This window comes from Rhea pennata, chromosome 4 (genome assembly GCF_028389875.1).
Source record: "Rhea pennata isolate bPtePen1 chromosome 4, bPtePen1.pri, whole genome shotgun sequence".
NCBI classification, from domain to species: Eukaryota; Metazoa; Chordata; class Aves; order Rheiformes; family Rheidae; genus Rhea; species Rhea pennata.
In genome coordinates this window covers 31,508,660-31,531,218 of record NC_084666.1, presented here as the reverse complement: position 1 = coordinate 31,531,218, position 22,559 = coordinate 31,508,660, and the positions used below count along the sequence as shown (strand labels likewise).

At 36.0% G+C, this 22,559-nt stretch overlaps 1 protein-coding gene across 2 annotated transcripts in view; it reads right to left on the bottom strand.

Annotated features, from left to right (window-relative positions):
* TUSC3 (tumor suppressor candidate 3) overlaps positions 1-22,559 on the bottom strand; it is a 134,078-nt gene that overhangs the window by 79,595 nt on the left and 31,924 nt on the right. For both annotated transcript variants that reach the window (XM_062574645.1, XM_062574646.1), the window contains exon 2: positions 6,518-6,687. In XM_062574645.1, the coding sequence (XP_062430629.1) occupies positions 6,518-6,687 (170 nt within the window). The remainder of the gene's footprint in view (positions 1-6,517; positions 6,688-22,559) is intronic.

Here is a 22,559-nt window from a genome sequence, read left to right as displayed (position 1 = left end):
AGCACGTGCCACACCTGCAACATTGTTTCACCTCCCTCACACCCTACCTTGTGTATATATACCTATAGATAGATAGATCATAGAATCACAGAATCAGTAAGGTTGGAAGGGACCTCTGGAGATCATCTAGTCCAACCTCCCTGCTCAGCAGGGGCACCTAGAGCATGTTAGCAGGGTGCATCCAGGCGGGCCTTGAAGATCTCCAGAGAAGGAGACTCCACAACCTCTCTGGGCAACCTGGTCCAGTGCTCCGTCACTCTCACAGGGAAGAAATTCCCCCTCATGGTCAGGCAGAACTTCCTGTGCTTCAGTTTCTGCCCATTGCCTCTTGTCCTGTCACACGGGACAACTGAAAAGAGTTTGGCCCCGTCCCCTTGACACCCTCCCTTCAGGTACTTGTACACATTGATAGGATCCCCCCTCAGTCTTCTCTTCCCCAGGCTGAAGAGGCCCAGCTCTTGCAGCCGTTCCTCATAGGGCAGGTGCTCCAGCCCTCTGATCATCTTTGTATCCCTATGCTGGACTCTCTCCAGTAGCTCCATGTCTCTCTTGTCCTGGGGAGCCCAGAAGATAGATAGATACAGGTGTACATGTATATGCATCTCTCTATATATGTATGTATGTATTTATACACACACACATGCACATACCCTTTCAGCTTATGGGAGTAATCATCATTCCTTTCAAAATGGTTTAACTTCCAATGTTTTAAAAAACACAACAATCTGGTCAATATTGGGGAGTAAAATAATCACTAGCTCTAGAATTTTTATATATTACCAGCCATGTCCAGCTTCCTGTTCACAGAAACAGTCCTTGGAAAACTGTGTCTCCAAGCATCAGGAAGCAGGTTTGTTACTTTCACAGTGAAATAGCACTAATCATCCAGGACTGAAACAACACAATTATGAGTCTATGTAGTTTGTGCAGTTTATAACAGTTTGTCTCTACAAATGCATCACTTGCCATTATTATAGTTCCATTTCCATTCTTCTTTATTCCTCCATTCTGTTTCCTCATTTTTCCCCTGATAATTTATGATGCTAGTTCTAAGCTTTAATCTTGATTTGCAATGATTCAAACAAGCTCAGTTATGTCTTAAAAAACAAAAAAACAAACAGAAAAAGGATGGAAATGCACAGATGTACTCAAACATAGTAGTAGGCACACAAAACAAAATGCATTTGTTTCAGGAAGCTTGAAATTCACAGAAAGATGTAAATGTCTAATTTACATGACATGTTTTAACCATTAACAAATTACAGACTAGTGGTAGATATAAAGGCCCTAACCACCGAAACACTTTGACACTGCTAAGTTCCTTGGAAGGAACACTATTTACAGGAAAAAATTTATCCTTCTGTTGTTGATAGGTTTCAATTGCAGGGAGAAAACTTCCAGAAATTATCTGTTTCATTTCTCTAAATTAATTTCCCTCTGTCAATGAAAATGTCAGTGAAAATATCCAAATAATGACTTTAAAACATGAACAAGACAAAAATGTAAAATGTTTGGGGGGGGGGGAGAAAGGAAAAGAAGTCATCTCCAGAATATATCTGCATCTAATGCAGAGACAGTTACTGCTGCCAATGACCTGGGAGAAGCAGGGGCTTAGAAAGTAAAATAAAGACCTCACACAATTTGCTTTGGAAGTGATTAGATGGTAAAACAACAAACAAAATAGAGCCAGCTAATGATAACAATGAAAGCAGAAGAGAACAGTCAACAATGTTGGTTTCAACAGGCTAGTGCAGCAGAAAACCATGCAGCGAGGGGAAAAAAGATGGTTTAAGTCTGTGTGGTAAAACAATGCTGATGCCTTTGGGAAAATGTGACAACAACAAAAACAGGTACCAGATCACAGAAGGCAAGAAGACAAAGAGTAGGAAAGTCAGACTTGGAAAAGAATTTTCACCCAGAGCTACATTCAAGTCAGACAAGTCTTTATTTCTCGGCCTGTATTTTGGGTATTACGTCCAGGAACCATAATTTCTTCATCACTCTAAAGATGCTGTTACTGCAGTGACCATTCCTTCTTTCTCTCTCTTACATACATAGGTCATTTTTGAGTAATATGACTGAACGGCATGGGTACCAGACAGAGACTGTCTAGTTGCATAAGAATGCAACTGTTGAGAATGTCTAGAATGCATAAGCACAAATGAAAAACAGAAGCTGGCTTTATATCCCGAGGACTCACTGTTTAAAGGCAGATTATTTCTGACTGTTCAGCCCAATCCATAAACTCCAAACTGATTCATCATAATAGCGTAATCAACACACACTTAAATAATGGAAAGCTGAAGGTCCAGTGCTGTGTCACTAAAAGAAATTATTGTTCAAGGTGCTCATCTTCAGGATGTACTTCAATAAATTACTCCATTTCCATTATAGGAATACTTGAATTCATAAATTCCTGCTGTAAGATTCCCCTTTGATCTCTGCTTCCAATGTGCTTTTGCACAGTATATGCATCAAGAATAGGCCTAGTGGGTAAAGTCAGCTAAGACTTACCCAGTTGAATTTCTTGGGACCTAAATAGTTTAATCAGACATTTCCAAGCATACACAGAAAAAAAAAAAAAAAAAAAAAAAAAAACATAGAAAAAAAAATGACTTTTAGAAAATCTCCCCTTTGGCTGTAATATTCAAGAGCATATAGGATATTTAATCTGTTTCAGTTAATTCATCTTTCAATATCAATTATGTCATATTGAACCTAAATAATTTTCTCCACAGAAACACTGTGCCACTTATGCAGTCAAATGGCTTTGAATAGTCTTTGGATCAGAAAATCTGAATTTAGTTGTTCAAAATGTTGGACTGAAATATTCAAATTCTACTTTAGGATAAATCACATAATTTCCTTGAAACACACATTCTAGAGGCCAGACTAGAGTAGATAGTATACAAAGATATCAGTTTACAGAAGCCTCCATGCATTAGGGAACTGGATGGATTCAGATAGCCTATTCTTTCTAGCCTACAAGTGAAAATATTTCATTAAGATGAACATAGAACCAATCTTTTTGGCTCAAAAAGCAAAATTTGTAGTTGTCTTTCTAGAAGCTCCCATAAGCTAATCTAATTTGTTCTGGGCTAAAGAATAAATTCCAATTAGTAATGTAAACAAAAGATTTCTGACTTTTAAAAGTATATACTGAAAAGGGACAATGTCAAAAGATTAGAAGAAAATCAAGCAAAATTAAGTAAAGAGAATTAACCAAATTAGGTAAGTAAAGGGTAAGGGGAAAACATTAAATACAGCAATCTTGACATATGAAATATATCAAGAACAAGCAAGCCTAGATCAACAGGTAAGTTTGACAAAAATTGACAAATACAAAACCAGAAATTTTCAACAACATTTTCCAGTTGAACTTCAGGAGGCTAATAAGAAAAGATCAGACGTTAAATAACTTTTAATAGAGAATACCTACAAAACATGTGGTATGCTTTGATTTTAGTAAAAAATTTATAATCTACTTTGACTAAAAGGGTAATTTTTACATACACAAGTTTCATACAAACATTTGATGTCTCAGGCATTTCTTTGTGCGTAACATTTTAAGAGTAAGTTGATATCATTTCCACACACTTTCACACACCTTTAAGTGACTTACAACACGACTGAAGTGACAACGCTTATCTTGCTGTACACAGTAAAAAACGTATTTTCTGACACAATGTGCTCAGCTGACCACACAGAGGTCCATACTATATAGACAGGTAACTCTTTTTTTTCTTTTTTCTCACATCAGTTGGATTAAATATCACCCTGATAAGAGTTGGCCAGTATCACTAACCCAAGTTTTATTCAAAATTTTGAACTCCTCTGGTATTAAAAAGGGGCAGGAAAAAACCTTCTTCATACTTCATACCTTAGAGACCAGGTCCAAGTTAAAACACTTTTAAGCAACAAAAGAGCTTTATACGCCTTTAGTCTGGTAGAGAACTTGATCCTATACTGATTCTATATTCCATCTGAACAAGTGTCAAGGTGCTAACTTCCTGGATGCAAGAAACTACTTCTCCTTCAATGCTTGCATAATCACTCAAAACACTTACAAGATAAGTCATATTGATTTGTAAAAGCAGGGATTGTAGAATGATAAACATTCTACAATATAGCCAAACACTAAATCGGATACACAAAGGAACAAAAAGGATATAGGTTACTTCAACAAGACTGGACATACATGATCTCTATCAGCCTAAAATATGCAAATCTACAATAGTTTGCTTTAATGATGACTGTCTTTCACTGCTCTTCTCCAGAAGAAGAGAACATCCATTATCCTCATCCATAATGAAATGTCAAATATAGCCACTAAAGAGAAAAGACAAAAACGGCTTTTTAGTTAACGGCAGTGTTGCAGGAAACAGAGCAAGCACACTCGTTAGGAGAAAAAAATGTGCTAACACTTGCAGCAAAGTTATTGAAGTATTTCTGCCTCAGTTCTACTTTATTGTCCAGTGTGGTTGTGGAATCTCCGTCTCTGGAGATATTCAAAACCCACCTGGATGCGATGCTGTCTAACATGCCCTAGGTGACCCTGCCTGAACAGGGAGGTTGGACTAGATGATCTCCAGAGGTCCCTTCCAAACTTGCCAGTTCTGTGATTTATATTTGAAATACTGTACTGACTTTTTGTCTGCAATTGTTCTGAAAATATTTTGATGAGTAACAGTTAACTTAAATTTTGGACATAAGTATCCTCACAGAACATTACAGATTAAGTTAAAAATCTATTTTTGCTCTAGGCAAAGTGGCTAGTGAAGCTGGTGATAAAATAATGCACACATTTTTCAGTTCTGTATATTCATTCTGTGCTGCTGTCAATTAATTAGCCATTGATTAGAAGATGTCAAAGTTCCTGATAATGGTTTTATGTGCAGTATAATCAACTGCACTAAATTCCTTTTATTTCACATGGCAAGAGTGGATCTCAACTTCACATTCATTTAAACAAACCTAGCTAAAAGCAGTATGTTGATTTTTCCTTCCTTCTCTGCTTCAAGATTTACTGTTGCTATATAAATAAAAGCCTAAAGTGGCATATTACAGGATGAAGCTTATAAGCCCTTTTTCAGTACACTAAACAGTATACAATTGTAAGCAAAATTAACTCCCTTAATAACAGTAATATGTATGTTGTTTTCACATGCAGTACATAGAGCTGTACATAACACAGAGAAGGAATGATACCTCTATTATAATCCAATGAATAAACTGACCCCTTATAAAGCTGAACTTAGTGCATCTAGTGTACTTTTAACTACTGGATAGGAAAATAAGAAATGATTTAAAATAGTATTGTAATTTCAGCTTCCATTTCATTTCCTGAAGTTGAACTTTGGCAACACAACAGCAGCAACTAAGCACTGGAGGTGGTAAAGGAAAAATTCCTTTGACTTTGGAACAATGCACAGCTTCTATACCTACTCTTTGCACTTCACAGTTCAGAAGAGGAAAGTGAACTGAGGGAATGCAGTTTACACACCCTCCCTCAACTGACTCCCGTAACAACAAAAAAAAAGTCTATAAAAAAACCTATAAAAACATACAACTACAGGTTTACATCTTAAGATAGTACATGTGACAGTTTCTATTGTAAATGTCACATTCCATCACCTAACAACAAGCTGTTAAATTTATCAATTTTGCCTGGCACATGTGTTTAAAATCAAGAAACAACATTGTTTCAGATAGAGCTTACCTAATTCATAGCCCCACAGAGCAATTTGCTGCCTATTTAAATACTGGTTAGAATACCCTGCAAAATAATCCTGCCTATTACTAAATGCAATAATTTCTAATGCATATTTTGGCTGGAGAAGGTTTTATTGGCTCATTTTCTGATTTAGCATGCTAATTAAGTACGACTACCTTTTAGGTCCCTTGGCCCTATTCCCATGTCTATAGTTAGCTTATTGAACGAGAAACTTACAGAAAAAGGTCTTGGACTTAAAATACTGGTCCCAGTCTAATATGCATTCTAACAGAAGCAATCAGTATACATCAAAGTACAGGGCCAGACAGTATTCCATAATGAGCATGTCCTCATGGAAAAAGGTGCTTGCACATAAGAACTGCTCAGAGCTGTGAAATCATGGGGTAACTCACATCTCTGTCAGAGCCTCGGACATCACTTAACTGGAGGAATAAGGAAGCTGTCGTATTACTAAATGGTAATAAATCACTTCCATCACAAAGCACCTTCGGAAAATAACACAGCCGACTGATAACAAAGCAAAGCATTTTTTCTTAAGGAGGAGATCTTCATCAGTGATGTACATTTTGTTCAGCTATAATAAAAAAAATACAAACTGAAACTAACCAGACAACTAAAATGCATCATACAGATTAAAAGCAAGTTGAAGAAGATGCTATTACAGGCAATAAGGCTTTAAATTCTGAGCACCTGCCCCATGTGAAGAACAATCCAACTTGTGCTTAAAATGTTCACTTAAACTGTGGTGAAGAAGACAAAAAACATCACTAAGGTATAAATTACCTGCAAACAGAACACTGTCGTTGTGGCTGCAGAGCAGTGAACATCACTATCACAGAGTAGTTACGAGGTGGAGCCTTCACAAATCTTCGGAATTTGTCTCCATTCATGCGAACGACGGAGCGCCTTGAGCTCCACTCCATGAGCTGTTCCACCTTTTCAGCCAAAAGATTCTGTAACCAAATACAAGAATGAGGAATGCTTAAACTTAAACTTCAAGAACTTTGTGGCTATGTTCTGCCTTTGCATCCTCTGAGCATCCTTATTCACTTACAGGGAGCTTAGGGGGGATAACCATGTAGCTTATAGCACAACTTAGTCTTATATGTACATTTAAGAACGAGTAGTTTATAAGTCCCTTAAAATAACTCAACCTGCTCTTAAAGAGAACAGACATTTAAAAATAAATTAGAGATACAGGTTACTACTTCTGACAAAGGAGGACCTTGCCTCCTTTCAAGGCACAGCTGGTAACTGAAGTTTTGATATTAACAGAACCTTTGATCATCATAAATTTTGAACAGCTTTGAGATCACCATGTTTATTTGATCCCATATGGGCTTAAATTTTTAAAAAAAATTCATTTCTATTCTTATTCATTAGCCGATGTTTACAAACACCAATCTAAACGACAGATCACAGTTTTGCTTATCATGAGAATACCAATGAATCAATTAGTACTATGATTTTTTATTTTTAAGTTCTTTCATTAAAAAAAAGAATTCCTAAGGATATCAATTAAAAAATAAAGCCTACTCATTTCCTAGATTTCTTAGGATTGGCAGTGTCTGGATTAAATCTTACTGTTCATTTCAGAAGATGCACTAGTTTTACACGAGGAACTCTAGTTCTGTTCAATAAAACATAAGGAGCGAAGAAGAATGTGGAAAATATTAGCAAAAGCTTCAATAACTGAAGCAAGAAGTTGAAAAAAACTAATAAAAAGACATAACAAATTTTAAATTGACACAGAAGGATGCATCATGTTTTACTTGGTACAGAAGACCAAACACTTTTCAGAATAAGCCTTATTCAGAGAAAAGGAATCGAACTCCATAAAGTGTCAGTAAGTGATTTAAAGCAAAAGTATGACCTTGACTGAAAAGAAGGTAAGAAATAAAGCAGTCTTTATTATTGCTGCATTATTTGTTTCTACTAAATAATCGACCACAGGGGAACAGACTTCTTTAGAGCCAATTCTGTACAAAGCTTTCTACAGAGACTTATGCTACCACAAACACTTGTCCTGTTTTTTTCCAATTCACCCATGGATAACATCACCTTCAGGCAGCCTTCGTGCAGTACTGTGAAGATCACCAGAACGTTCTCAACCACTTAAGTCTTTTGTCTTTTTTAATGTAATGAAACTACTATTAAATTTAAAGTAAAGCAGGTAACTAAGCTAGTACTTCAGGAATATAAAGTCATCAAGTAAAATTTTATTACTAGCTTCAGTGGATTCAGCAGTCATCTAGTTCTTTCAAATGTAAAATCATCACTCAACAAATGGTGAATAATCACTTGTATAAACGACAAAACATGTTTCTGTAAAGCCAAACCTTCTTAAGAGATCCAACTGCATCTAAGTCTCCTAACACTCTTTGATTTACTTCTATTCCAGAAAGTTTCTTTTCACAGAGTAATTGATACAAGAGACTGATGGCTCAAGAATTCACAAGGGAATCTGTGGAATGTCCTGTACTTTAAGACTTTCTGGTTCAGAACAACTTTACAGATAGAGGAAGGTCTGATACTGTTTTGTCATTTATAAGACATTTGCACAATGCATGCTGCTGCGTAAGCTATTATCTTTTCCTCACCTCATTTAATAATAAAATTCACAAAATAAATCTACTGTTAAATGAGTTCCCATTTAGCTCTGCATTTCACTTTTTAATGTTCAGCACCTGTATTCAGAGAATGTGACACCTTTCGAGGTCAAGATTTTATTCTTTGACTTCAGATCAAGCGGGCACCTACCTTTCAGTCATTACACTCAGAAAATTGACCAGTTCTGTTTAAAAGCAAAAAGCATATACTTTAAACAAATGCTAAAACTAGCACAGCCTTCATCTTATCAATGTGTACAAGTACCTGAAGGGAGGGTGTCAAGGGGATGGGGCTGAACTCTTTTCAGTGGTGCCATGTGACAGGACAAGAGGCAATGGGCAGAACTGAACCACAGGAAGTTCTGCCTGAATCACAGGGATCGGTAAGGTTGGAAGGGACCTCTGGAGATCATCTAGTCCAACCCTCAAACAAGTGGCCCATATGGGGATCGAACCTGCGACCTTGGCATTATTAGCACCACGCTCTAACCAACTGAGCTAAATATGAGGAGGAACTTCTTTACTGAGAGTGACAGAGCACGGGACCAGGTTGCCCAGAGAGGTTGTGGAGTCTCCTTCTCTGGAGATATTCCAAGCCTGCCAGGATGCGACCCTGTCTACCATGCTCTAGGTGACCCTACTTGAGCAAGGGGGGTTGGACTAGATGATCTCCAGAGGTCCCTTCCAACCTCAACGATTCTGTGATTCTTAGGAATCCAAAATGGACCTTTTGATATTTTCATAATAAAGAAAATAAAAAATAAAAAGTTTGTAGAATAAAAGTTATTTTTTTAAAAAAAGAAAACAGTATTTGGAATAAATGCGATGCGTATGGACTGTATCTCCAATCAAAATTTTTGTCCTCTTAAAAAGATGCGTGTGTTAAAAATAAAGGGAAACAGTAAAAAAGAAAAGCTAACAGCAAGCATTTAGAAACAAGAGGCAGAAGCTTCCCTGTTGCCTTAACGGAAAGAAAAGCTATTAATACCCTAGCCTATCTCAAATTATTCTTGTCATTTACTTTACTTAGAATGAAGAAGGCATGGACTTCAGCCTTTAATATTTTTTTCTTTTGCTAGTATACATCATATGTTTACACTTCATTTCCACCCCGCTATACAAACTGTATATAACCTGTCACCAAAATAAATAACTATTAGGATTCTAGAGTTCGGCAAAAGTTCTACAGAATTGCTTCTTTTCACCCATTTGGCAAACTTTCTCCCAAAGGAAATCTGGAAATAGGAAATGGCTAATTCTGACCCATTGAACAAAAAACATCATATGATGACTGAAAGACATAAACAATTGCAATTCATCTATAAAAAAAAAGATACATTTTCTCAAATTTGCCCAAGACTGCTAAATTTTCTGTTGCTTTTCACAGTCTATGATAAAGATTCTACATTTGTTTAAACTTGTTTGTTTAGCTATAGAATTCCTCCGAGCGCTTGCTAGCTTTATGCTGCTAACTCAAAGCAAATGTTTTAGCAGAAGCACTGAAAAAAAAAGCACAAACATAAGTCTGAGGAAGACAAATTCTTCCTGTAAGAAGTTTGCAATTTTGATGGTGCAAATAAAGTAACTATCAAAGGGGTAATGGTTAACAGTCTACTGATAAAAACATACTGAACATTCAAATCAATGAGGGGGGAAGAGCAGCTACCTGTCATTTATTTATTTTCATTAGCTGATGCCTCTAATAGAATAAGAAAAACACATAAGATCTGTGTGTGAAAACAGTACAAATGCTGACATCTTAATTGCCACTGCTACACTGTGTCATAACAAATGAAAATAGATAGTAGCAACATTTTTTCAAAACTAAGTAACTCTTATAAACAAAAATGAGAAAATCAGAATCCAGGAAATTTTTGGTACCACAATGAAAATAGTTCTTTATGTAGGACGGGGATTTCCCCATGAAAAGAGCACCGATGAAATCCATTTCTGCTGCTGAGGAAGGGATAGAATCATTACCGTTCTGGCCCAGAACATTAATCCCAGAACATCCCATAAAGCAGATGAGCAATCCCTGATGAAATATGGCCCTTAGGACAGCAATTCTAGTAATTCTGCTTTTGTCTCTATGGTTAGAAGAAGATTCTTCCACTTGCAGCTGTTCACATCACTGAGTCAAGAACAAAGAAGAAGAATGAAATTTGTCTGCTTTCCACCAAGGGTACAGACTATGCCACCTGTCCAAACCACAGGCAAACTGTGACAAGTTGTGAACAAGAAGATCCTGGCAGGCCTCGCTTCTGGCATCTGCACCTGGTTAGAAGCCCCCACAAATAATCCCCTGCTCAGGACTGCTTCCCAGTGATCCGACATATCTCCTCCCTGCTTCTTCTCAACCCAGCAGAGCCTGGCATCTACTAGCCTTCCCTTTCATGCTCTGTGATTAGCAGATTAGCAACTTAAAACATAAGTTTGTTTATTCATTTTCCCAAGGTACAATGCAGACACAACAAATGATAAACAGATCTCCCCTCATTTGACTGTTAACCTTCCTCAGGCAAATTTGCTAAGTTCTTCTTGGCCCAACTCAAAGCATCTCTATCTGGGGGCAGGGGGTTGGGGGGAATCGCAATTGCAGCTTGTTCTGGCTGCCCCCGAATGCCTCTGAAATTCTCAAGACAAATCTCTTAAGTCAAAATATTTAAGATTTTAAACTCTTGCTGATTCTGATCATTGATATGGGAAATATATACTACACCAAGGAGTATGGCAAAGGGTAGTTTCTCCTTGGTTCTCACTAAAGCCTTATCAGATCATCTTTACTATTATCATATTTTCTACTGGTTCCTATTACAGAAATTTTCTTTTTCTTTCTTAAGTTTCCTTTGATTTACTTTGCCTTCACTCAGAATAACACCACACAAATAACTTAAGGCAAACGGTCTGTTAAAAAAAGGCAAAGAACAAAGACTCAAAGCCACCGCTCCGTGCTTCAGTTTCTAAACTAGCCTCTTTTCATTTGAAATGTATTGTCTCTACCAATTAGCCTCCTTCAGCTGGATAGGTTTCAGCTCCTCCTCAGGTAAGATAGTGCCCCCTCACTACAACCAGACATGTGAATGGGGAAGACATCAGCTCCGCAAAAGCAGGGTCAAGGGTTGTATGGGGAGACTAAATAAGAAGTCCTCTAAGTAGTTTTAAGAGTGAGTAAGAAGTCAAACAAAGGCAATAGAAGACCTGCATGAGCGAGCAAGAAGCTCCTGCCAAAACTCAAACACAAGAAAGTACAAAAATGTGGAAAAAGGGACAGGCCACCTGGAAAAAATGTAAGAATGCTGTCAGAGTATGCAGGGATGCAACGAGGACAGCTAAGGCCCATTTGGAATTAAATCTGGCAAGGGATGTCAAGGACAACAAGAAGGGCTTCTTCAAATGCATCAGTAGCAAAAGGAAGACTATGTAAAACGGGGGCCTGCTGCTGAATGGGGCGGGTGCCCTGGTGACGAAGGATATGGAGAAGGCAGTTACTGAGTGCCTTCTTTGCTTCAGTCTTTACTGCAGGGCAGACTAAGGGCAGCCCTCAGGAATTCCACACCCTGGAGACAGGAGAGAAGGCCTGGAGAGAGGAAGACCTTCCCCTTGGTCGAGGAGGATTGGTTTAGAGATCATTTAGGCAAGCCTGACACCCACAAATCCATGGATGCTGATGGGATATACCCACGAGTGCTAAGAGAGCGCTCATAGGTGCTCAATCTCAGCAATCTGCTCAATCTGCTTCTAGTAATTCTGTCTACTACTATTAAGGCAGGGGCATCACTCATTACCAAGCCATTCTCCTTTCCTGATGAAAAATTCATCCTCAGACCAGTAGCTTAATCTTCATAGTTTCTATGGCATAATGAATAAAAGCAAAGAGTTCACAATTAATAATTTCATATTACATTTGCTAGTGGGGAGGAATTAAGTTTAACTACAAATTTTAAAGATTCTAAGTTATGGTTTGTCATTCAAAAGATTTGAGGTGACTTCCATGTTCCTTTATGCGTATGTCAAACTCGGCTACTGCGGGCTGAAACTGCCATTGACGAATACTTCACTTTGTTCAGTCAGGGGAGTCACAGCCCCAAGAAATGTTAGCTTTCTAGGCAATTATTTCAAGACAAAATACATTGTAAGAAACAAGGCTGCATTGATCAAGGTACATAAGAAGCCTTGTAAACCTCTCTTAATATGAAGCACATAGCTTAAATCCCAACTTCTTGTAACATTCCTCTTTTTAGTCTTTAATTGCATTAAGAATAATAGTATAGAGAAACTATGCTAAATAGATGCACTTCAGCAGTTCCTTGGTAGCTCCTACTACTAGCTCCTGTAAAACATGTCTAAACAAGACTAAACATTCAGAGATATGGAATTAGTGATTCCATTAGTTTAACAGCAGAAAGGACAATAAAGCTAATATTTTAAAATGATATCATTTAGGTGATTAATTTGTGTAGTTATTTTTTCTTCTGATACCTTTTTCCTTGAATGTATATCCAGAACAGTTTTCTTTATCATTCATAATACCTGACAAAACAAAACTTGCATATTCTCAAGAAATCTTATGTAGCTGTATCATTCCCTAGGCACTAACAAGGGAAAAGATGACTCCTTTCCTACACAAATCTCCCTTTGTTCTTCTGTTTATAAACCTTGTTACATAGCTTCTTTATTTCTTTACTATCCAAAAACATGAGTTTCTCTAACTACGACTTTCTCTTGTTTGTAAGAGTAAACTCTAAAAAAGGGTGCACACGGCACATGGACACTAAGTTACTTAAGAAAAATAATTTCTTTGATCCTTCTACATCCTCTCTCTCCTCCCTAATGCTTCCATGATTATTCTGGAACTTGGCACAAAACTAAAACATACTCTTTACAAAGTTTACTCCTCTGATTATCTGAAATATTATTTATTCTCTATTATGAAACTGTCTACAGTCAAGCACTGAAACCACTGATCACGTCAAATTTACAAACTTCTTCAATTACTTAATACACAATACAAGAAACTCAAGGTCTAATGGAAACCTCCAGCATTAAGTATCTGATCTTACAGAGAGCAAAATGCCCTTCTACAGTAGAAATTAGAATCATTTACATCAAATTCTGGAGGCAACAGAAGCACAGTTTGTTCTAGAGATCATAAACTTTCGATAGATCACTCTGTTGAGAATGGCTGTATCAGTACATTAAATGTTTCTCTTTCCTTGTCTCCTTCTCCTCTTTAGCTTTCCAAGATGTTTCAAAGTTTTTGTTCGTTTTAAAAGAACCAGAGTTAATGCACATACTGCTAATCATTAATGTGCAAAGCAATCTGGTAAGATACTTTTACTCCTTCCAGACAAATTATTTCTTTAATTTACAAAGAACCATTACCTAAACACGATTAAAGCAGCCATGTAAACTGGCACAGTATGACGGACTTGATAACATGCTCCACTAACTTGAAATAAAAATAGCTGTGATGATTTACAGCCGAGGGTCTGCTTCTTGGAATCAGACATTGATTTTCATCTTTACATTGAACAGCCTACATTTTGTGATATTAAGTCTAAAATGTCCTTTTAAATCTGAACAGCTAAAATAACACAGAACTACAAGTCCTGAAGGCTCTTGATTTTAGCCCATATGTTGCTCTAATAGCAATTAAAGAAAAATCTGGTTGATTTCCTATTACATAGAGCTGTCATCTTCTGATCATTCACAAAAAAAACCCAACAACATTAGTATAAGTTTCTCACTGTAGAAAATGCAAGCTAGAAAGTAGCTTGTATAATGGTTTACATGGATCTTTGCAGGTGATTTCAGGAGTTCTTAGGGTACCCTTCACTAGCTCATTCTTGAAAATGGACTTCAGTGAAAGATCCTTAATTACCATAAAGCACACAGCTTTTGAAATGGAAAAATTGTTCATTTTTGTAAATAATACTTCTCAAAATATTTATAATTTGTTGCACATTTTATTTTTTAGCAAGTGGAACTATTCATGAAATTATTCACCTAATATATAATTAAGTCTTCAAAGCATACAGTATAATTTATAGAGCAGGACATTAGTACTGCGAACAAATGGTTAACTTTAAGAAACAGAACCTCTACTGTATCACACTAAATAAACACAAGTTAAACAATTTAACAGTTTACAGAAGTGAGCTTAGGAAAGATGCCTTAAACCATTATAGCCTTTTCCCCTACTTCTTTATTTTATTATTGTTTAAAAACATGGAAGCAATTAAAAATGTAAAAGGAAATAGCAAAGGGATGAAACATAAATTAGAAAAAAGATACTACAACAAAAGCATCAGCTTAACCTCAATATATATTTTGCTTAGGTCACCTTTACATTGTAAGGATATTACTCTTGGGAGAGCATAATATAGGGCAACCAGGATGATTCCAAGAGTACTTGTTAAACAAAGAGGCTTAAAAAGTCCAACTTATTCTCAGTGGGAAAACACTTCAGGATGACCTAGTGAAAATATTGCAGAAGTTCTTGATTAAAAGATGGGAGTGGAAAGCCTTTGCAAAATGTTAAAATGATGCAACACCGGTAAAAAGTAGGAAGATTCAGTACAGATAATTCAATAATAAGATGTCTAACTTACTAATTCTAAATGAATGTGCATCTTTTTCAATATTTAGAACCCTGACAGCTGGATATGAACAAATTTTTTAGAATACTAGTTTATGATTTTTAAGTAGATGTTTCAGTCCTGTATGCAATTATTATTTCAGAAACAAAAGCTCTTTCAAAGTCTAGCTAGGAACAAGTCTCACAGCTACAGATAATCAAGACATGCTGTGATACACTCATACAGCCTGCTATTTTCAAAGATTTGTGAGTTTTAGCTAAGAATGAATTTAGCTACCACAGCCTTTTAAACTAATTTCTGTATGTTGAAGCCATTACCATTTTGAGTTTTAAGAATTCTTCCACACATCTTCCAAAAGCTTTAATCAAGTTTAAATTTGTTGTAAGCCTTGCCTCACAACATTGAGTAGCCTGGCTGAATTTAGAGAACCATGAATTAACTACTGGAAGTTATTCAAGAGCATTCCCATAATTTGTGAACCTCTCTCTTACTACAAGGGATACTGATTTCCCAGACACGTTATTAATGTTGTTTATTTTTAAAAATGAAGTAACTTTGGTTCCAATTTCACTCCTTTAATGTTTGCTGTGCTCAGCAGTCTGCCTTACTCAAACTATCTAGATCACTTGAAGAAATGTCATTTGTGTAGTAAAAGCAAAGGCTGAATAGTACAGAAAATAAACACAAGCCTTCTTCCATCCTGCATGTCATTCTTCTCTAAGCCTGGAGTGTAAAGCAGGTTTGAAAATAAAGGAGGGTCTCTTTTCTTGAATTATATTCTTGTTCAACTTCTCTCAAGCACTATTTGTGAAGATAAATTGAGCATTTCTCCAAACAGTGCTACATTACCAACTATTCCCCATCAACTTTACTGCAAATTGTTATGCTCTATTGAATCTCTTTAAAACAAGAGAATTATTATAAAAAAAATAGTGTTACAGAAAAAGCTAAAGAGCTTGGTAATCCAGGATCAGGCTGCTTATGTATTAAATAGTTTTGTACATATCAGTGCATGTACCTCATGTACTTTATACAGAACGAGGAGATGCTGCTCAGGGAGAAATTCAAATAACTTGCATTGAACAATGGAAAGGGGAGAGAAAAGGAAAAAGAGAAACGGGAAATAAAACCCCTTCAGACTAATCTGTCCTATTATATTTTCTGTATCTGTAAGAGAATGACTAGAAGAAAATAAAAGTCAACTTTAACTTGAACTTGATGTTTCTTTGGAATAGAATTCAGGCAATCAAAATATTGACTTCAAGTCTGAACATAATGAAGACAGTCTGCAAAGTCTGCATGCCTAGATTTCATCCTCTGCAAACTGATGCTAGGTTTCGTATCTAATCTGGTTGTAGATTCACTTACTATCTATAGAGCAATTTTGGAACATTTGGAACATGGGAAGTATAGCATTCAAAGCACATGGCTTTGACCAGAACATCTCATCTCTGAACAGTAGTTCCAACCTATCTTTTTGTTCTTGGTGAATGTGAAGCAAATTCTAGCAACAAAACTGCCCTTCTGCTCAAAGTAAATGCTGGGGGTCTTTGTTCTACATTTCATGATACAGTAAGTCAAAAATCTACATTACTGGAAAGACCCTTCCATTCCATTCCAAAGATGTACACAGTGCTGCTGAATTACAGGCTTGTGAAAAGCATCTAGTTGAAAAACATTCCAGGTATGAGCTTTGCCAGTAAGGTGCATATGCCCAGTTAAGAATATATAAGGCAAATCAGGAATTTAAATAAACCTGTATGAACAACAATTATCTCATGTACCTAGAAAAATATTTTATAAAGTCAATCATAGGAATTGAGGAGTGAAGATGTGTTTTGTCAAGTATTATCATATTTCACCACCCAACTAATAAACATTTCAGTTTTCTGTTCCCTTTTTTGTAGAGGGATTCTGTTACCAAAAGAAATTGTACAGAATGGCCTGACTACTTTATCTCTCAAAATAAAAAAATGTGCAAGCAAAGGTCACGGGTTTGCCTTTTTGTTATTCCGAAGAGGATTCCAACATACTTATTCCCTATTGTAACCTTTACTACTAATAAAAAAAGGTTACTTTGCGATGAGTACGCTTGGAAAGTAAACAATAGAGCTAAATTTCTCATCTGCTTCATCACTTCTCAATACACTGCAAACAGTAATTGAACTGAAAGACAAATGGCAGAGTATAAATATGCTAGTGATAAGCAACAAACATTTTCTATCTTCTGACAAGCAAAATCAGCCAAGTAGGTACTTTCTTAAATAATCCTATGCATATCTAACTATGCACAAACTAATCTATGTACAAGATAAGTACTTCAACAGTTAGAATCAAGAAGTTGCAATAAAAACTGTTATCAAATAGCTTTAGATTGGAAAAACTTAATACTGTTACTCAAGACCATGAAACATCATCTAAAGAGTCATCACAGATACAAATTTCATATCCTGCTTAAAATTGTAGATGTCAAAGAACATTGAAAGAACATGAAAGTTTCTTAATTTGAACTCAGTTTATACAGTACCATAAAATACAAATGTTCAGATTGCACAGCTAGTAGAACTAGTCAGGTACTCAGATCACTATAAAATGGGAATGTTCAAATATCGGCTAGTAAAGGTCAGCTTGACAATGACAACATGATCTTTTTTCTTCTTCTAAGAAATCTAAAATTACCTATTTGACTGATTTCTGTCTATACCTTTTTAAAATAATCTTAATTATTCAAAGTTACAACAAATGACTAGGATTATTTTGATTATAGATGCATCATATCACTTTCTAGTGCCTCACTAACCAAATTCTAACTCTTTCCCACTTTGTGAGTCTAATCACAAATCAGATGTATTTTTTTTTTTCCATCTCCTCTACTACTGATATATGTAGGTAACAAAAGTAAACAAAATCACTGATACAACCTCAGTCTCAGAAAGCTCATAATCTGGAAACTTGAGGGCACTATCTGGGAAAATACAGTGGGTATTTGTCTTGCTCATGCTGTCCCTTCCTAAGCATCGCTACCAGCTGCTTACCAAGCATGGACACTGTGCTAAGCAGAACTCTGGCATGAGACCTACAACAACAATTGCTATACAGGCAACTTTTTTGCTGCATAACATTTCAAAGATCAAAAACAAATCAGATTTTTTTTCCATTTACATACTACCTTTGTTATTCTGCAATACAGATTTTTTTTCTTGCTTAATTAAATAGATTTTTTAAGATAACATTTCTATTTCAAAGCTATTAACTTTAATAATTCCTGCTGCTTTTACAGATATTTTTGAAATGCTTTCAAATATGGATGACCCAGGAAGAAACTATTTAAAAACAAGTGATAACATGTCACCAAACAGTGTATATATCAACTAGTTTAAGTTTGTAATTGTGTGAAACTTGTTTTTAGACAATGCCACATCACAAGTTAAAATACATTTTGGTACCTGATGGTACAGTATTGCCATAGTATCTCCAGTGTTACAGAACATTTTTGTCAAAGGATACATAGCACCTGCCATGTATTAAATATTTATCAACTGCAAAACTTACAAATAGTGAAAAAATCTTCATTTAAGCATCGTTTGCCTTTACAGATTGCTTATTGTTTTCCTAGCAGCAAAATAATCTGCCTGTATACCTGGAATTTATTGAAAGACACTTAAAATCTAAAAACTGCTTCCCCTCACCCAAAAAACATAGTAGATAATGTCCTAAAGCCATCTCCTCTAAAGAAAAAAAAAATTCCTCCACTTGTTACTTGCAAGATTCACCTTTTTTCAATTAAAGAAACAGACTTAGGACCAAATCCAGAGATGTATTAGGCATGCCAACCAAGCCCAGAAGGGTTCTCTCCAAAATCCTGTCCCTCTGCACTAGAAACAAGAATTGCCCACATCTTTCACATATGCATCATGCAAAAAACATATCAAAAAAAAAAATTCTTAAAAGTCTACCTGCCTGCACGTGACAAAAAAATTATCTCAAATTTGGCAAGGTTGAAAGTAGCTTGTATGTACATCCAGATGAGATTCACAGACTAAAAATTCCCGCATCTTTTTGACTCTCAGACTGGGTCCAGTCATGGAGTAGACTTGTAACACAGGTTTGATGTCAAAGAAAAAAAACTATAGTGACACTTTCTCATATGGAGTAATTGAACAGTGGGTCCAGCTGCCCTTTCGTAAACCAAGTAGTGATAAGAATACTCTCGCTGAGAAAGCTGAGTTCTCACTCTTCTGCCCAAATTGCATCCTCCATACAACAACGGCCATATACTTGCAGCACTCAATTTAACAGGTGGATGAGCTGGGAAACATGAACTTCAGTCCTTATTTTAAGTTCTGCTTTTAGGATTAAACCATTACAACTGATACAGAGAAAACAAACTGTTTAATGCTTTTCCTTTTTCCGTGTCCTCTAAAAACTTACCTGTAATTAGGTGACTAGCACAATTAACACTAGTGACATAGGCTGGAGCAGGGAATGAAAAAGTTAGAGACAATACACACAAGTTCAATGTTTTGAAATCAGGTAGGTCTAAAGCAACTCATTCTTCAATATTTAGGGAACTGTCTGAAGCAATCTCATATTGTTTCAGTTTGAGAATCACTGAGTATACTGGGATTCAGATGATGGGGAAGAAATAAGAACTGTGCTATGAATAAAAGGGGAAAGGATACTAAAGAAAAAAACAGATAGGTGTTACCAGGTGAAGCCTTTGTATTTTTGATTAGGGAAACTCTGAAGTTTTGCTAATATTATTTATTCCCTATGTTTTACCCGTAAACCAAAGTACCGACAGGATAAAGTGTCCAATGCAAAGACACAGTAGAAAAAAACATTAACATCACTTAAAATAGCATTCCTTCTCTCACTACATGGAAACTATACTTCTTACAGCTGCTCTACCTAGCATTAATATAGTTATTTTTAACTGATTTTCTGCAAAAAAATGCTAGAGTTTACTTTTTCTGAAGAAAAAAGATCTAATTTCAAGACCCAACAAGTCAAGAAAGATTAAACCTTAATTCTGTGAAAGACCCATTAGAGACTGCTGGTTATTCTGCTTCTTGAGTTAAGGAAAACAAAAGATTACTCCTGCTTTGGAAACATAGGTTGTTTAAAGACAGGGAAGAAAGGTACAGGAATAAGTATTTGGCAGTTTGCTTTTACTGTTTGCTTTCAAGGTGCTTATCAATGTAGAATAATGGAAAACTAAAGGCATGGCTGCAAAAGTCATACATTCCACAGATCTATTCTAGGGACTTTCCTTCAGAGCAATTATAAGAATAATTTTGTGAAGTAATTTCACTAATTTTTTTCAGCTGAAGAGTGGGGAGCTCTGTGTCCATGACTACTTGAATCAATTTTGAAACACTGAAGTCCACTGTAGCCTCAGAACAAGCACATGGTATGATATCTCAGTGTATCTTCTCCAGTCTTCTCCACTTGCAGCTCAGGGACATCCTGAGACAGAAGTGCTACTTTTGTATTTAAAACAGTTTGGAAATTCCACAAAGGATAAACACTGAAATATTAGTGAAGTCAAAGGCTGCATTCTCTTCACAGAACACATTCATACATTTGGTGAATAAAACTTACGCAGCTTCTTGTCTCTTCCGGGTTAGCAGCTAAGTGAAAAAATACACTACAGCTAATTCAATTTATTATCTAGTATTTAAGCACTCTAGTTTTGAAATCTGCATTCAACAAAGTCAATATTTACACACTAGTTAACAATGCCACCTTCCAGCAGTGCACCTCCAACTCTTGTCCCATCTATTTTTTAAAATCAGTGTGGAATAAAAAAAGCATCTCAGAAGCCTTGTTTTGTGACCGCATGAATCTCCAGAAACAGCTTTCATACAAAAGTCTCACTTTATGAGTGTAAAGGTCTGTGCTTTCTGCCTTGCGACCCTAAAACTGCTTCCCTAGCTTCCCAACAAACGCTAGACCATTTTCCACGGTGTTGATATATTAAAGGAAGTTAACTATACCAATAGGTCCATAAAGAAAGTTAAACCAAATCATTTTGCAGTTCAAATGCAGGATATATTGCCACTGGTATTTTTATGAGAGCACAATGCTCTAAGCTATTCAGTCCAGCAGTCACACCTTCCTATCAGGAGGACTGCACCAGTGAGTGGCCAATGATCAGAGAACACTGCTCTGATCTATTTATTTGTGAATTTAAGATTATAAACTCATTTAAAAAGATGACCTAATAGGTGACCTAACTCACTAGTGAAAGATCAAGCGAGAAAAAATTTTGGTAAGCTTAGTGAGCTATGTATAGGGTGCTGGAGGGGAATAAGAGGGTAATACTTTTGACAGACTAAAAATAACCGCCGTGAGAGAGATTTACCAAAGTCTAAAAACAAAGCAAAGATTGGTGAGTATTTATTGAACATGCAAGAATATTAACCAGGTTCACCCAATTAAAAGGAAAAATTTTAATCAGAAACATTCATTTCATGTTGGCTGTATCACCATAAACAATCAATTAGCGAAATTTTCATTGTTGAAAGTGGTTGAAAGGTCTTACGGCTTTAAAAATACCTCAAAAAAATGTGCTTATTAGCCTATTCCAATTTTAATCTGACATAATTCATACTCCATGACGTACAAATGAGACACGGTTTCCTATTTCATGCACTGGGCACTAACGAAGAGCTTTTCTCAACAGTTTACTATCCTTTGCTACAAAACTTCTTCCTCCCTTTGCTGGGGGGAAGGAGGAGGAGGAAAATCAGTATAAGCTTTATATATGTGCCCATCCCTAAATAAAATTCTCAAACTTTTACAATTAATTTTTTTCCTCTATACTTAGACAAGAAGATAACAATTAGGAAAAACATCCCAATTCTGACAAGTCTAGAAATGAAATATATGTAACGAGAATATTAAAGAAATCCGCTGCAGACACTTCAGCTCATATCCACACATTTTCACCGAAATAATGTATCAGTGACAACAGGGAGGAGAAAAGCATCTCCAAGAATTAGATGCAGTTACTGTCCTAATCCCTACAGACACAAAGACTGAGAGCAAACTTTATCTCCATTTGACAGAAACCTATCCTTTCACAAGAACACCATATGATTTGCTGTAAACTTTTAGTTCTGAATCACATAAAAAGTAACAATACGAGGCATTATTTTCCAATTTACTATCCTGGCACATAAGCATTTGTCTTCCATTCCATCAATTTAGTTCAACCGGATTGAATTTACTCTGCAAAACCACCTAATTCTAATAAGGAAATTATTTATAAAGCGTATACAGGACATGATAAACAGGAAAATTAAAAATAACATAGTCAAATATCCTGCACTTTATTTACACTAAGTTACATAAACAGGAATGAAATTGTATGAACGTTAAGCATGCATACAAATGAGCTGCTTTACATACACTTTACAAATAGCACTCCTAGTAGACTGAAATGATTTGACTGTCTAACTGATATATTCTTGGATATTTGGTCAAGTCCAAATATTTGACAATTCAATTGGACATTTTTTGTCACAAAGTGAAGAGAAACATTTAATATTTTTCTGAAAAATGTTAGTTGCCAAAAATACACAAACATATGGTTCAAAAGATGAACAAGAA